The sequence below is a fragment of the Polistes fuscatus genome, unplaced genomic scaffold (assembly GCF_010416935.1).
Source record: "Polistes fuscatus isolate 324 unplaced genomic scaffold, CU_Pfus_HIC Scaffold13, whole genome shotgun sequence".
NCBI classification, from domain to species: Eukaryota; Metazoa; Arthropoda; class Insecta; order Hymenoptera; family Vespidae; genus Polistes; species Polistes fuscatus.
In genome coordinates, this window is record NW_025113031.1 from 3,640,325 (window position 1) to 3,657,528 (window position 17,204).

At 27.1% G+C, this 17,204-nt stretch overlaps 3 protein-coding genes across 4 annotated transcripts; 2 read left to right on the top strand and 1 right to left on the bottom strand.

Annotated features, from left to right (window-relative positions):
- Window positions 1–66: 66 nt before the first annotated feature.
- On the top strand, window positions 67–3,837 carry LOC122513795 (replication protein A 70 kDa DNA-binding subunit). The gene is made up of 14 exons (XM_043630264.1): window positions 67–152; window positions 227–390; window positions 503–550; window positions 710–900; window positions 982–1,142; window positions 1,210–1,288; window positions 1,368–1,530; window positions 1,607–1,811; window positions 1,895–2,007; window positions 2,108–2,274; window positions 2,510–2,741; window positions 2,913–2,996; window positions 3,124–3,318; window positions 3,626–3,837. The coding sequence occupies exons 2-14, from the start codon at window positions 361–363 to the stop codon at window positions 3,737–3,739; spliced, it is 1,782 nt and encodes a 593-aa protein (XP_043486199.1). The 5' UTR covers window positions 67–152; window positions 227–360; the 3' UTR covers window positions 3,740–3,837.
- Window positions 3,838–4,500: 663 nt separating this feature from the next.
- Window positions 4,501–8,543, top strand: LOC122513787 (ubiquitin carboxyl-terminal hydrolase 5). Its single transcript, XM_043630260.1, has 13 exons — window positions 4,501–4,716; window positions 4,827–4,952; window positions 5,045–5,221; window positions 5,300–5,406; window positions 5,530–6,057; window positions 6,157–6,228; window positions 6,303–6,495; window positions 6,828–6,980; window positions 7,138–7,319; window positions 7,401–7,786; window positions 7,893–8,099; window positions 8,196–8,305; window positions 8,386–8,543. Exons 1-13 carry the CDS (start codon window positions 4,621–4,623, stop codon window positions 8,449–8,451), a joined length of 2,403 nt encoding a protein of 800 aa, XP_043486195.1. The 5' UTR covers window positions 4,501–4,620; the 3' UTR covers window positions 8,452–8,543.
- Window positions 8,544–9,088: 545 nt separating this feature from the next.
- LOC122513741 (unconventional myosin ID) lies at window positions 9,089–16,769 on the bottom strand. 2 transcript variants are annotated; one of them, XM_043630210.1, is made up of 16 exons: window positions 16,151–16,769; window positions 14,982–15,088; window positions 14,686–14,881; window positions 14,196–14,415; window positions 13,900–14,109; window positions 13,610–13,813; window positions 13,316–13,514; window positions 12,707–12,876; window positions 12,374–12,634; window positions 12,029–12,273; window positions 11,778–11,940; window positions 11,342–11,674; window positions 11,076–11,266; window positions 10,754–11,002; window positions 10,448–10,667; window positions 9,089–9,853 (listed from the first exon to the last, which is right to left on the bottom strand). In XM_043630210.1, the coding sequence occupies exons 1-15, from the start codon at window positions 16,237–16,239 to the stop codon at window positions 10,460–10,462; spliced, it is 3,045 nt and encodes a 1,014-aa protein (XP_043486145.1). In that variant the 5' UTR covers window positions 16,240–16,769; the 3' UTR covers window positions 9,089–9,853; window positions 10,448–10,459. The 2 variants fall into 2 exon arrangements, with proteins under 2 accessions (XP_043486145.1, XP_043486146.1); XM_043630211.1 differs by lacking the exon at window positions 9,089–9,853 and having other exon boundaries at window positions 16,151–16,245; window positions 16,354–16,769.
- Window positions 16,770–17,204: the final 435 nt, after the last annotated feature.

The following is a 17,204-nucleotide window of genomic DNA, read 5'->3' on the forward strand; positions in this document are numbered from 1 at the left end:
TATCCTAGGTATTTTGTTAAAAACATTTAAAATATTTATGTTGGTAACTAATACGCGGGAAATATTACCGGCTGTACCTAGTGACATAATTTGATGCAATGCAACGTAATATGCTGAGCGAAATGTATGCTTTATATTGGAATTTCTAATAAGTATGTACTGATAACTAATATTAATATTTATTAATCATGTTTATCATTATTGTTATTTAATTTTTTGTAAATAGATTATTTACTGGTATAATCGTGTATTGCACAATATAACAACTTTAAAGATTTGTAACGTGGTACATTGGTGAAACAAAGGATTATTTTGTGATTTGATTTTCTATACATTCTAATATATATCCAGAGAATAAACATGATTCCTTTAACGGAAGGAGCTTTAGATGTAAGTATAATAAATATATAACTTTTTGCTACGATATTATTGTATCATGTTTGAACATTTAATATTTTATCCATGTCAACAATGTTTGATAATGCGTTTTACGTTTCTTTAGAAAATCATGGCAGGCGACGATATTGACAACCCAATTATTCAAATACTAGTAAGAAAATGATTACCACTTTATTATAAATCTATTAATTATTAATTATTCTTGATTATACTTTTAGAACACCTGTATATGTTCTAACAAATATTGTAAATATTTATTGTTTACGTACTCTGTATACCAAAGTAATATTATATTATTTTTTAAATTTAGGGTCATAAAAAGTTAGTTGGTCAAAACACTGGAGAACGTTACAGATTATTAGTTTCTGATGGCAAGAGAGTTAATTCTTTTACTATGTTAGCCACACAATTAAATTCGAAGATAACGGAGTTGACTGATTTTTCCATATGCCAGGTTAACAGATATGCTGTAAGTGTGGTCAATAATAGTGGAAAACAAAAGTAAGTATTAATCTTTACTTATTTTGATGTTATTATTAAAAGAAGAATATAATTATTATTTATTTATATATATTTAAATAGACGTGTGATGGTGATATTGAGCATAGATGTAAAAGTTCCTGGCGAACAAGTTGGTTCTAAAATAGGAAATCCCGTAAATATTGATAACAATGCTAATGGAGATGCTAATGCAGAACCAATGAAATCACAAACTGTACAGAAGCCTATGCCGACACCCAACTGTAAGTTTTTTAATTTATTAAAAATATTATTCATTTTGTTACATTATGATATTTCATTTAATTACAGTTCCAAAAAGTAGTTTTCATGATCATGCATCTGAAATAACTACAACTCCTATTGTTGCATTAAGCCCATATCAAAATAAGTAAGCCGTATCGATATAATATTATATATTTAAAATATATTATAATATATTATTTACGTTTTAATTAATTTTATTATAGGTGGGTTATCAAAGCAAGAGTTACTAGCAAATCTAATATCATAACGTGGTCCAATTCTCGAGGCGAAGGAAAATTATTTTCTTGTGATTTGGTAGACGAGAGCGGTGAAATAAGATGTACAGCATTCAGAGATCAATGCGATAAATTTTATGATATGATAAATGTGTGTATGACTAATATATCTGTTCAAAGATCTTTTTACCTAAAGCTACAATTTTATCTTTGTTTCTTAACTATAGGTTGGAAAAATTTATTACATCTCGCGATGTAATTTAAAAACAGCGAATAAACAATACAGTACTTTGAAGAATGATTATGAGATGAGTATGACTTCAGAAACTGAAGTTATCCCATGTCACGATGAAGTTGATAGTATTCCAACAATTCAATTTGATTTTGTACCAATAAACAAAATAGAAAACAAAGAAAGAAACGATATCGTAGGTAAGACGTTAATATTTCTATACTTACATAATTAATATCGATTTGTTTGATACTAAGTGCATATATCTATTGCTATATTACAGATGTTTTGGGAATTGTCAAATCTTGCGAAGAAATACAAATGCTGAAAGCACGAACTACGGGTAGAGAACTTAAAAAAAGAGATGTTACTTTAATCGATGAAAGTAATACCATGGTAAAAGATTTATTATTAAAAGAAAGGATATATTACATATACATATATGTATATATATGATATGTAAAATTATAGTAAAAACATTGTTAATATAATGCAGATATGTTTGAGTTTATGGGGCTCAGAAGCTGAAAACTTTAATGGAAATAATAATCCTGTTGTCGCTATTAAAGGGGCACGTATTGGTGAATTTAATGGTGGAAAAAATCTTTCTACCCTAATGTCTTCCGTTGTTCAAGTAGATCCTGATATACCAGAAGCTCACAAGTATAGTTATTAATAAAAACAAAACTTTAATCTTAACTCTTATTGGACGTATATCACCTACAATGAGATATAGTTTGTACCCTATTGAACGTTCGCTATTTATTAGCTAACAAAAGACGTGTTAATGAATAAAACGACAAATAAGGTGTAACAAGTTTCCGTCCGATAAGGGTTAATACTTTATAATATTTAGTAATACAATAAAGAAAATATTTATATCTTCTTTTTCATATAGATTACGTGGATGGTATAATACTATAGGAATGTCTGATCAGGCTAAAAGTTTATCTACGAGTAATACAAATAGTATTATGAATGGAGAATGGTTAAGTATACAGGAAGCGATAGATTTGGTAACTGGTAAAAAAACTAATTCACTCATCTTCATTGGTAAAGTTATGATAACTTTGATTAAATCCGAAAACGTTACTTATAAATCATGTCCAGTTGAAGGTTGTAAAAAGAAAGTATGTAATTATTTCTATTCTTTAAATATTCAATCATGTTATTTTTTAACTTTTTGACTGAACGTATATATGTGTCCTGCAAGAACTTTCGATATAGACTTTGGGCGCATATATGCGTTTGGCGAAAGAGTTAAAAATATATTGTTTAATAACAAATTTCTTTATTTTAAGATGATAGATCAAGCTAATGGAATGTACAGATGTGAAAAATGTAACAAAGAATATCCAAGCTTCAAGTACCGGATTCTGGCAAATGTATGTACTTGAATATATATATATAGTCCCTATATTTTATCAAGATAGAGAGAGAGAGAGAGATAGGTAGAATTTATTTAAATTAATAAAATTAAATCTAACATTTTTATTTTCATATCTATCGTAGATTAATTTTAGTGATTGGATAAATAATCACTGGGCAGTGGCCTTCAACGAAGAAGCTGAAAAAGTTTTAAATACAACATCCCAAGAATTGGGTGAATTACAGGAAAACAATCAAGAGCAATTCTTGGAAAAATTTTCGGATGTCACATTCAAATATTTCCTTGTGAAATTACGTATGAAAGTAGAAACGTTCAACGTTAGTAGACATTATCTGAAATACTATATACAAGGTATCTTATAATTGGTGGTACAAACAAGAAGAGGGTGATTGTGGATGAAAAACTAAGTCGAAAATATGGAATAAAATTTGTTTATAATAAGACTTTGTGTTCTTGAGAAAAATAAGATTAAAAATTTGTCTACTACACGTGCTATCTCCTGCTCGCTTAGTACCACCAGTTATAGGACACCGTATATATATATATATATATATACATATAAATTCTTGTTTAAAAAAAATTGCAATTTAAATTATTTAACACACGTATGATTTTATTTTATAGGACGAATCAAGAGTAAAGGGAAACTGTTTATCCATATCACGGATGGATTATAAAACACACAGCGATGTCTTATTAACAAAACTAAAAGATATTATAGGATTCGAAAAGCTTTAAATTTTCATATACACTTATTTGTTGTAATCTATTATGCTGTATATTCATAACGATCTTTATTTAAAAGTTTGGTATTGAAGAAATTTATATTTTGCATACGTACTTTTTTTATTTTTTGATTGATCATTTCGTAAGACATATTTAAATAAATCCACATTTGTATTAGAAAAAACAATTTAAGTTCATCCAATAGTAATTACATTATTTATAATAATATTTTTCGTTATATTGTATGTATGAAAATATTTCAATTATATTAAAATTTTTTATTTCCTGAAGTAATATGTGAATGAATTTATATGATATTTATCAAAATTAATAAATACATATGTATGCCAATAATAAATAACTCTTTTGTTTATTTATTATTTATTACCTTTACAATGTTTATCTACTTTGTTATTACATTTATAAATAAATATTCAATTTTGATTTTTTAATAAGAATATATTTATTTCTCAAAATCGGCATGTACTTTCGGGTTACTCCCAACAAAATGATCTTGATATAACCTTCAAATATATATATTTTATTTTTAACATTTTTTTATATGAATCGTATCGTATAAATAAAAAAAGAAATATAATATAAGGAGAAAAAAATAAATTTAATATATATAAAAAAGAAAACCAATTTGGAAAATTTCTATTTAGTTTGCTTTTTTGCAATTCATGCATGTCATCTATATATAATATATAATATATACATGTATATATGTATATATATATATATATATATATATATGTTGTATATAACGTGAATGTGTAAGCCGGCGCTTTATGTGAGTTGATGCCCAGAGGCAGGTTACGTTTAGGAGATTAATTTTTGAGTTATAAATTCTTAAAGTAATCTTTCAATTAGTGCGATAGAATTAATCTATCATGGAAGAATTGATGCAGCATTTAGGTAAAATAAAAATTCCAAAACAGACCGATAAAATATATAAGGACGAATGTGTTTATTCGTTCGACACGCCAGTAAGATATTTTTTTCTATTTTTTCTTATACATCCTAATAATATTTACTCATATTAATCATTTTCTCCGTTTATTTATTTTTTTTTTTATTTTATCTTCTTTATTATCAGGATTCACCTACAGGTTTATATATCAGCCTAGCAACATTTTTGGGGTTGGGACAAGACCATGTTCTTCATTACTATCGGTTAACCCATAATCCTGTCTTTCTTCACATAAAACGTACAAAGAAGGAGGTACGTTAGAAATAATCTTTTAATTAATTACAATCTTGTGCGTGTATTCTTTTATTTAAAAAAAAAAAAAAAAAATCTTTGTGACATTGTAGATTGTACCTGATCAAAAAGGAGATGGTCCTGATAAAAAGATAACAAGATTAGCCATAGGAACTTCTGGTGGCTTTACACCAGATCAACAAAAATATACTTATCATGAGGAATATAAAATAGTTATATTGCCAAAGTTTACTGAAGTTTCTTATCCTAGGGAGGGTCTGCCAGCACAGGTACGTTTATAAATAAATATATCACGATCAATAAGTTTGTTATATTATTATTTGGAAATTTTTGTAATAAATTTTCAGGTAGAACTATCTGTCAAATTGATACTGGAGTCAGATTCCGCATTGAAAGTCGCAGAAACAGAAACTTTAGCTGGAACTTGGGACGGTGAAATAAAAGCTGTAACTAAGTAAGTTCCTTGTATCCAATGCGAAATGATTATATTCTGTTTCAATGGAGAAGATTATATACGTTTATAATTCACTACAATACCCTTTAATGGACTTTAATGATATTTATTTAATGTTTCTAGGCATGCTAAGAATTTGAAGCAACTGGATAATGGTATAAAAATTTCTCCAAGCGGTTGGAAGTGTGAGAAATGTGATCTCAGACAGAATCTTTGGCTTAATCTAACCGATGGTTCTATTCTTTGTGGACGTAAATTTTACGATGGCACCGGAGGGAATGATCATGCAGTTGAACATTATCGTAACACGAATTACCCACTCGCTGTTAAATTGGGTACCATAACAAAGGAAGGAAAAGCAGACGTTTTTTCGTACGATGAAAATGACATGGTAGAAGATCCTAATTTAATAGAACATTTGGCCCACTGGGGAATTAACATCACTCAGATGGAAAAAACTGATAAATCTATGGTCGAGTTAGAATTAGACCTTAATCAAAAATTCGGAGAATGGGTTGCCCTTCAAGAAGCTGCTAGCAAATTAACGCCATTGTATGGAGCTGGTTACACTGGTCTTGCTAATCTTGGAAATTCTTGTTATCTAAATAGTGTTATGCAAATGTTATTTGCTATTCCCGACTTTATAAAAAGGTACATTATATATGTAATATATTCATATAAATTCCTCTATAAATTATTTTTTAAATATATATATGTATGCATAATAATAATTAAAAATATTTTGTATAGATTTGTAGATGGTGCACCGTACATATATAAACAGAATTACACTGATCCAGCTAATGACTTTAATGTTCAAATGTAAGATTTGTATCTAGCAAAACAAATAGTGTTTCATGTCTGAGACATTTATATACTTAATATATTTATTCTAGGTCCAAACTCGGAGTTGGATTACTTTCGGGAAGATATTCCGTATCACCACTATCAAACACAGATGATGATTCGCGACAAGGTATTCCTCCAAGAATGTTCAAAAACTTGATTGGTCGTGGACATCCAGGTTTTTCCTCAAATCGGCAACAAGACGCTCAGGAATTCTTCCTACAGCTCATTAACATTTTAGATGTAATTATTTATAACACATAAATATGATTAAAAAAAATGTGTTTACAAAGTGGTAAATATCAAAATGCATCTCCACCGGTTTAACGAGACTTTTTTTCTTTTGTATTTTAACAAGCAGAGGCATCCAACTTGAAAATGATTATTTTAATGAAATATTTAACATGTTTTTACAAAGTTTCATAAAAAATTAAGATTTTCAACTTAGGAACTGTTTATGCCTTATTTATTAGTATAAATGTATTTGTAAATAATTTTATAATGTATTTCAATGTTTTTTTTATGTATCAATATTATGTACTATTTTATTAATGAAATGTAATTTAATTTAACAGCGTAACAGCAGACATCAGGTAAATCCTACGCACTGCTTTAAATTTAAGGTCGAAGAACGTTATCAATGCACAAGTTCTGGTAAAGTGAAATATACTTATCGTCCTGAATACATCTTACCATTACCTATACCATTAGAAGCGGCAACTAACAAGGTATGACGAATTATATTTATAAAAAGTAATTATTTACATATTATTACTATATTTTTCAATTAAGTATCCAGATAATATCCTCACTACAAATAAATTGCAACTGAAGTTGGATCTAATGGTCAGTGAATAGTAGTAATGAAATGTAGTATAATATCAGGAAGAAGTTGCGGCATATGAAGCACTGAAGAAAGAAACAGAAGCAAAAGGACAAAAAGTAGACCCAAATGCATTCGTGAGGCCACGTATTAAGCTAATGTCTTGCCTGGAAACTTTTATACAACCGGAGATAGTCGAACAATTTTACAGTACCGCATTGAACGAAAAAACAACCGCGCAAAAGTAAGCATTCGATAATTCGATAATATTTTCCTATTTTTTACAATAATTATTATTATTCTTTTTTTGTTTTAAATATTACAGAACAACGAGATTGGCCACATTTCCTGATTTCCTATTGTTGCATTTGAAAAAGTTTACTATGAAAGAAAATTGGAGCCCTGTTAAATTAGATGTAGCTATAGAAATGCCAGATGTAATAGATCTGAGCTCTTTACGTGGCTTAGGTTTACAACCTGGTGAAACTTTGTTACCGGATTTAGCTGGTTCTGACCCACCATCTCCAGTCTACGATCGTAGCATTTTAAATGACCTAACAGATATGGGTTTCCCTCAAGAAGCTTGTAAACGAGCTTTGTACTTCACCGACAATCGTGGTATAGAAGAAGCTACTACTTGGGTGATGGAACATATTGGTGATTCTGATATTGCGGATCCGTTCGTGCCTCCTGGAATTGATGCTAAAACAGGTAAATAGCATTTTATAGAGATTCCTATAAGAACAATTCGAAAGTCAAAACGATTTAACTTCACTTTTAAAAAAATAAAATTTAATATATTTAATCAATATTTTAGGAAGTGATAAATTTGTACCAAATGACAATGCATTGGCAACGGTAATGAGTATGGGTTTTACTAAAGAACAAGCAATAAAAGCTCTCAAAGCGACTAATAATAATTTAGAACGCGCAGCCGATTGGATATTTAGTCATCAAGTTGAATTGGATGACGGTGAAAACGATGCTGGATATTCAGACGATATATTTCGAGATGGAAGTAATCGTACGTATTTTATTATTTGTTATTTAAAATATTATATTACTATATCAAATCCTTATCGTTTTAATTAATATTATTAATTATATTTTCTATTTACAGAATACAAATTAGTAGGGTTTATATCACATATGGGGACTTCATCAATGGTAGGACATTACGTCTGTCATTTGCTGAAAAATAATCGATGGGTGATATATAATGACGATAGAGTAAGTATTATAATAAATCTATCTATATCTCTTTTGTTCATATCGTTGTGTGATATTTTATAACTGATTATTTTTTACAGGTTGCTTTATCTGAAAATCCACCTAAGGAGTTGGGATACATATACCTCTATCAACGTATCGAATAGATTACTTGATATTGACTTTGTATAAAAAAAAAAAGAAAAAAAATATTATATCATCCTTTAACAATAAAAAATACGGCAAATAATAATTACACTGCGTGTGTTCTCGATATTCGTTTAATTAACAATATGTACTTTTTTAATGTCATTTATAATTTTGAATGAAAATGATCATTATTTAAATTTGAATTAATTATGATATAATTTTTAATGCTTTCCGTGGAAATATTTAAACGGATAATTTTAAATATGAGTTATTTAAAACTTTAACACAAAAATTATATGTTATTTTTTATTACAAATTTTGAATAAAATATGCTTGGTTTTAAAAATACATTCAAATGGATCAAATTCTTTATAAATATTGTCATATAATTAATTCATATAAAATATAAATTTATACATGCATTTCTATCGTATGGTAGATTTAAAATAATCCGAACATTTATATATATATTTATATATTTTTTCATAATTATTTATTATAAAATGTGGGCATTATACTATGAAAATTTTTAAGGGATTTAAATTTAATATTTTAGAAAATATTTTTCATTATATTAGGTGTGTAAAGTATATTATTGTATCTAAAAATTTTTTATATTTTGGCTGAACCAATTTGCTGTTATAATCAATAAAATTTACACAAATTGAAACTAATTTTATTTAGTTAACAATTTTAGCATAAAGTTTGTTAAAATGGATATAAAAAGTTTATATGCCAAATTAGTTTTTTTATTTTACCCATATCTACTCAATATTATTTTTCTTAACAATGTTAATAATTACAATATTGCATGCACATAACTTGCATTTGTATATTACAGAAGTTAAAAAAAGAAAAACAAATTACAAAAATATATTTTGATTATAAGTAGAAGGCCACAATTTTACATTAAAATAAATGTATAGAAGCTTAATAGAATCTATGGCTAATGTTTTAACATGAATAACCAGAGGGATCCTTTTTAAGTTTACAAATTCAACGGTTTTACAAAATTCATATTATATAAGCTCTCTTATTAATATATATATTTTATATACGTATTTCAAACATATCTATAGATTTTTGATTGATTATGGTGAATTAAAGCGATCAATATATTTAGCGATAATTACCTAGTTCTTTTTTTTATTGATTGTTATTGTAATAAATTTTTGTGGTATATTTATTTTTACAAATAACATTAACGTATCATTTTAATGCCGCTTAGATACTATTTAACTTTTAGAAATATTCTTACCACAAGCAATTAGGCACAACTTATCACAAAAAATGTGATTATACGATATCAATTGTTATATACAGGGTGCTTCGTAATACACATGTTTATATAAACTATTTTCCATTGTTTCTGTGCCCTCCCTGTCCACTCTCAAAGTGGGCCTCATATATTACGAAACACTGTGTAACATACATAAAATGTATTTGAGATTTAAAATTAATATTGTTTATTTAATAAAATTTACTATGAATTAATTAAAAATATATGATATTTACAAAAAAAGAATTTCATTTTTTAAAGTTTTGCTTCTATTAAATAGTTCCTACAATTATTTACCAGTTTGAAGTATATAGATTAATGTTCTTTCGTATAATCAAAAGCGAATTAGATATTAAATAATTGACTCAAATATAAAATAATAATAGCCGTTGGTTAAAATAATTAATAGTTATATGATTACCTATATATACATAAATATGCATATATATAAATATATATATATGTATATCTATTTTTTAAGTTTTTGTTTTTACACAAAATCTTAGTAAAATACTTTCTTAGTAAAATACAAAATACTTTACGTATTTTGTATTATTAACTTATATTATATAGCTATTTTTCACATATGTAATAACAATACTTTTATTTTCATTAAAATTTCATTACTGTAATATGTAATTAAAATTTTAATATTAAAATATATATATATATATAGCACATGCACATATATAAAATGTATTCTTATAAAATAATCTAAAATTTATATATCTCACCGTAGGTTATACTTAACTAACTGTCCTGATTTCTTGTCTAGAATTAGGATCGATTATACCAATGGATGGCGGTATGGCATAAATAATTTGATCTCCATCTTTCTTAAATATTGGTTCAATTATATCAGGCATTACTTCTACTCGTAATACTCTACTCTTGTTACCCAGCATACATTTAAACTTTACGTCTACTGTAACTTGTAGATCAGTACCACGTAATCTATTAACAAACATTTTGATCATATTATCTTTAATAATAATTCAACTTCAGGAATAATTTCGATCACATAAAGAAATTTAACTTACTGATTGTATCTAGTACTTAATATACCAACAAGTTCACCGACTCTATCTTCCTTGGCAGTGATTGAAATAATAAGATCATTTCCTCGATTAGAATGAATGATTATAAGTTGATCTTTTCCAGGTGATACGCTTAAGCCAGTTATTTCAGCAATAGGTATACCTTTTTTCATACTCTTAAATTTGACACTTTCTAATTTGTACAAAGCATGTTCTGTTACTACCAAAACACGATCAGCTTGTTTGTGAAATCTGTATTAAGAAAATAAATAAGTTATTCTACTTAATTGTATTATAAAAGTATTAAGAAAATATTTTTAATGACCTATTAGTTTTTCTGACGAATGAACTGAATAGAACAGTCTTAAAATGATCTGTATTTCGAAGATTATTTATCGAAGAAATGAAAACATCATTGTGAGGATTCTCATCTGGTTTAGATAAATAATTTCCTTCCCAACGTCTATCCTGACCCCAATAAAGTCTTTTGGAACGTAATACAGCTCCTGCAGCCATCTTAAATAAAATAAAAAATGGAAAAATTGTTCAAACTATGAGATAAAAAAAAATATATTTTTCTTTATCATTTACCTTTAATCGTAATTGTGGCCAATCTTCTCTAGGAACAACTTTAAGCACCATCCAAGCACGCCATCTTGCAAAAATCATTTTTAACGAGGGTACAACATGACGAACAGCATAATTCTCTTTTGGCCATGTTAAATGTTTACCATGGTCACGCATAGACTTAACATTAATAAAAGTTTTTTCCAACGCTTTCATATAAAAATATCTCTTGTATTGACGATAATATCTTATAATAAACAATGCAGCTTTCATTTTTTTGTATTTTTGTCGACACAAATAACCGCGCCATTGTTTTTGTAATAATATTACAATCCCTGGTATCAAATCTTCACGTGCCTAAAATAAAAAATATGTTAATTTTAAGAACATTAATAATTATACATTATGCGTGTTTCTCTTTATATAAATTAAAGAAAATAATAATGCGAGATTAACAAACCTTTTCTAATGCAAATAAAGTTTGAGGTGAGCGTATAAATATTTTAGTATGACCATATTTAACATCATCTGAAAAACCTTTTTCTTCCATCAACGTACGAACTCCATCTTTATCATTACCGCCTCTAAAGTTAGGCCAAGTATATTGTGATATCATCTTATATCTAAAAAGAAAAAAAAGTATCCTCTCGTAAAAAATTATGGAACGTAAGATAAAATAAAATCTAATAATATAAAGTTATATAGAGTAACCTTTTCAAAAATCTGTCATATTTTTGTCTATGAGCAAATCCTGCTCTCCTTACTAATATATTTTCAACGAGTCCCAAATATCTTACTTGATGGTTTACTCTTTCTTCATCAAAAATGATAGGAGATTTAATTTCATTAGGTTTTATGCACCGAATGTAAAATGGTTCTTTGCTAGTTAAATTTTTAACCAATGCGATCATAGAGTTACGGAATAATGTACCAGCGGTCAATGGCCTTTTCGTAGTCTGTTTTATAATGAAAATGCACATTTCAATTTGTAATAATTAGAATACGTAATAATATATATATAATATTTCTGTTAAATATATTTATATGTATATTTACTTTTGTAATATCTTGAGCACCTTCTGGCCACATATTACTGATTATAGAATCATTGCTTTTATAAAGTAAACGTTTAAAGTCTTGAAATAGAGTGTCTTTGTTTTTATCCAAAAAACCATTAATGTTATATACTACATCACCGGCATAATGTTTGATTTTAAAATGAATCCTGTGTTGTAATTCTTTATCCATCGGTTTTAATTGTCGAGAGGAATAATGTTGATGATCTGCCAATTTTGTATCCATCGCTTCGAGAAGCATCTAAAAGAAAAGAAAATGATATTTTCGACGAACATTAAAATGGTACATTTTTGTAATTATTTATTATCGTACCTCATCCGTTACTTTGCCTACGTTGAGACACGCTTCATCCATGATAGCTAATATTCCTTTATGAGATAGTTCCACTAAGTCACAAATTATTTGATTATTAAAATATTCAATATTTTGCCATGCAATTCCTTCCCTCTTATACTCTTCTTGTTCTTGTTTTAAAACCAATTCTGAAAATTTGTAATCATATATGTTAAATATAATTATAATATATAATTTTTTACATAGATTCACACAATTAACATCAAAGTATTATATAAATATATGTAACAAATAATATAATAATAATAAGTATAGATATACATCTATATATATATATATATACTATACAATAAGAAATATAAGAAAAATAAAAGTATAGATCACAATTAGTATTTTTATATTTACATATAAAGTACTATACTCACCAAGTATATACTTGGCGTTAAGTCTCTATGACTCTTGATCCTATTAAATGAACTTATCATTTATAACTGCATATATAGATGTATGATCAATGTTAAAATATTATATGATCATACACATTATGCAATAAGAAATATAAGGAAAAGGATAAAAGCATATTGGTTATTCAATTAGTCAATTACATATCGCATATAATAAACTTACCGATAAAAAGTTGTTGTAATTTTTCATTGCAGTAGTTGATACAAAATTGTTCGAAGCTGTTCACATCAAAGATTTCAAATCCATAAATATCTAAGACACCGATGACTGTTTGATATTTACTAGACAAATTATTGTCATTTACATTAATGGAATCATTAACGCGTGATACGATCCATGTAAATAGCCTTTCATATATTGCCTAAATAATTTAAGCATATTGTTAATATTATTTATATTCATTATGATTTTATATGATATAATTCGAATAATATATATTATAAGCAATTATGTTACCTTTGCCAAAGCATCCCTACCATATTCAGCTTCCATTAAAGTATGCGTCTTTTGCATTATTTCTCCACCAGCTGCTATTACTCTTTGAGATAAAGCAGTTCTTAGTTCATTTGAACCAATAGAAAATAAAGCTGCTGTATTAGCTAGAGCATTACTTTTCTCAACAATAAGTTTGTCTTCATTTATTTTATACATAATATTACCCTAAATGGTAAAGAGAGATTAATTAAAATATAAAAGCTAAATGAACAAATAAATGAAAGTTAAAAATAATAATTAAATAATATTACCAGATGTAAAATGCCAGAGATAATATTCCAAATTGTTTGTATTTCATTTTGTGAAAATCCTAAAGTAGACATGGCCCCGTTAACAGTCTTATAGTCACCCCTATCATTTATATTTGATTTATTATCATCTTTATTGATATAATAATAAGCACTAGCATCACGCACTAATTTCATTTGATGCAAGTCAGCTTCGCTACAACCATTAATCAGCTAGAAAATTAAATTAAATATTATATGGAATACTCCATTTGATATCGTTACAAATAATCTCGGTTATGTGTTTTAGATTATTATACCTGATAAAAACAATGAAAATTACGTTCTCCTTTTTGTTGATAGACTACTCGTGATTTTTCAAGTAAATAATTAGTTATGTGTCCACCCACCGGATCCCCTTTGAAATCAAAATTAATGTCCATATATTTTCCAAAACGAGACGAATTGTCATTCCTATTCGTTTTAGCATTTCCAAATGCTTCTAATATTGAATTTGATTGTATAAGCACGTTCTTTACTCTGAAATTGGCAAATCAAACAAAGATAATTATATTATTAATTAAATATTTATATACATATAAGAAAACGCATCTTATAGTAAAAATAAAAAGATCAAGTGCAAAGTATCGTTATCAAGATCTTTAATTGAAAGAAAAATAATATAAATTATCTAAAAAAAAAGAGGAGATTATGATAGATTAGATAATGATGTTTTATAGTTCACACACCCTGTTATATTTTTATTTTTTATATTAAATCTTTTATTAGATACCACTAAGAATAACAGACCTTTCGATTTCCTGCTGTCCGCTTAGATTGGTAACAGCAGCAATATATTTCATAATAATTTTGCTAGCTTCCGTCTTTCCAGATCCTGATTCACCGCTTATCACTATACATGTGTCCCGACCTTGTTGCTTCATTTCGCGATGTGCTGCATCCGCGATAGCAAATATGTGTGGTGGATTTTCAAATAATTCTCTCCCTAGAAAAGAAAGTAAATACAAAAAGAAATATAAAATAACAAGTCAATCGATACAAATTAAATTGACATATCTTGCGTATTATAATTTTATTTCTATTACCTTTATATTTATTAATATGGTTCGCATCATAGATATTTGTATTTTTATAAGGATTAACACTTACGCACACTTCCCCAATATACGTATATATTTTTCCACCTTTGAATCTGAAATAATACAAATAGATATAAATATGTAATTAGACAATCTAAATGATCTATTTTAAATATAAATTCCTATATCGCTTAGAAATATAGTTTAAACGATAAGAGAGCGTGTGTACTTTCAGAAATTTTTATAGACAAAAGAGAGATATGCATTTGTTCTATCAAAATCAATTATTATCAATAACAATTTTCTATTTCTTTTTATCAACAATATAAATACGTGAACACGTCATTCTTGAATTGTCTTTTTTTTACTGATAGTGTATATGTATGTTCGACAAAATTTAAAGAAATAAAAAAGAAAAAGATATGAGTTTAAGTAAACAGATGAGCAAATTTTATTTATAAAAGATGAAATAAAATCAAATACAAATGCATATATATATATATATGTGTACATATAACGAAAAAAAGAGAAAAAAAATTAGGACACATTCTTAAGTAATGCGTCTATGAGTATTTAAAGAACATTATGATGCGAACGCACACCGATTTAGCGAACAGGTGACTCATACTTCACGTAAATGTGATAAGAGAATTACGTACTTATACGGTGTACAATCGTTTCACCGAAAGAAACACATTGTTAAAGAGATACATTTTTTTCTCCTATATTAATTATACATAAAACAACAATAAAAATATTAACGAATCATCAATATATGTTTTCGTAAATCTATATACGCGAATTTTATTATAAATTTGATTATTTGAAAATATTTTTCGTGTTTTATTAATAAGAATAAATATGACATATTTTTTTTTTTGATATGTATATATATGTATGTTTTTATTGTTATTATTAAGTTGTTTTAAAAAAAGAATGTAAAATTTAAATTGTTAGCGCTTTTCAACCACCTGCTGCAAGTATGAACCACGCCCTCTCGGTAGAGATGAATGAATCAAGAATAACAAATTAACTAAAAGACGCGCGCCCATTCTTTCCTACAAACTGTCAAAAAAATCTGAACAAACTATGAAAATAATAATAGACATTCTTCCTATTTTTTCGATAAATTTCGATGTTGTTAAAAAACGATATTAAGATCAAATAAAACTTACCTAACTTTCAAGTTTTCCACGACCTTCTCGATGTTGATCTCATCCAGTAGGACAAAATCTCCAATGCCAATATCCTCGTGAGTTGCCATTTTCTTCTATCGTTAATGAAGGGAATATAACAAGTTTACGACGAACTTATTAATTTATCCAACGTTTTATTAGATATTATTGTTAAATGTCACTATAACAATAGTCAATCGTACCTACTACTGACTGATTTCCACATGCTGCTACTCATTTTAGAAGTATCGTTTTATCTAACGTCATACCATTGTATGATGTAGAGGGCATTAAATTCGCAACGATACTATAGACACCTATCGGTGCTTTTCATAATTATTCGCAACATTCTTTTAATTTATAAATCTCATTAAAATTTTAGGTCATTTTTTTTTTATATTTATAAATGACATTTTTGATTTTGTATTAGATATGTCCAAACATATTTCGTCATCTTATCAAGTACGATAACGAATGGATCCTGCTCTTGTATGTGAATATGTTCTTAGTCGACCGAAAAATATACTTTTCAAAATAAAATATAAATATATGCATATGATGCACGTATATTTAAAGTATATGTATATATACTGCAACATTATCACTTTGTAGGTTACGTGAGATATGTGATCTGCCTGACATCTAGCAGCAAATTAAATGAATTTGCAAGTATGCTTTGTCGTTCACTTTCTAAATGACGCGAGAATATCTTTTTATCTTAACAATTTATTTGTAGCTACGATATAATAAAGATATGTTTATAATATTCTGGTAATCTCTGGTTTATTAGATTGAAGAAAAATGATGATTTTTCTTGTTTCTTCTGATCGAATAGATGGACGATGACAGGCTTCGTTATCTCTAAAATTTTATCAACCTGAAGTGTTCCGATTGTATAATCATATAGTGTGACAATTAATACTGGATTAAACACAAATTAAAACACAAAGATAAAAACAAAAGTTCAACAATGGTATACACGTTTTTACACTTGATAAATTCAGGAATGAAAAAAGTAAATAACCGAAAAAACTTAATTAATTATTATTGAGTT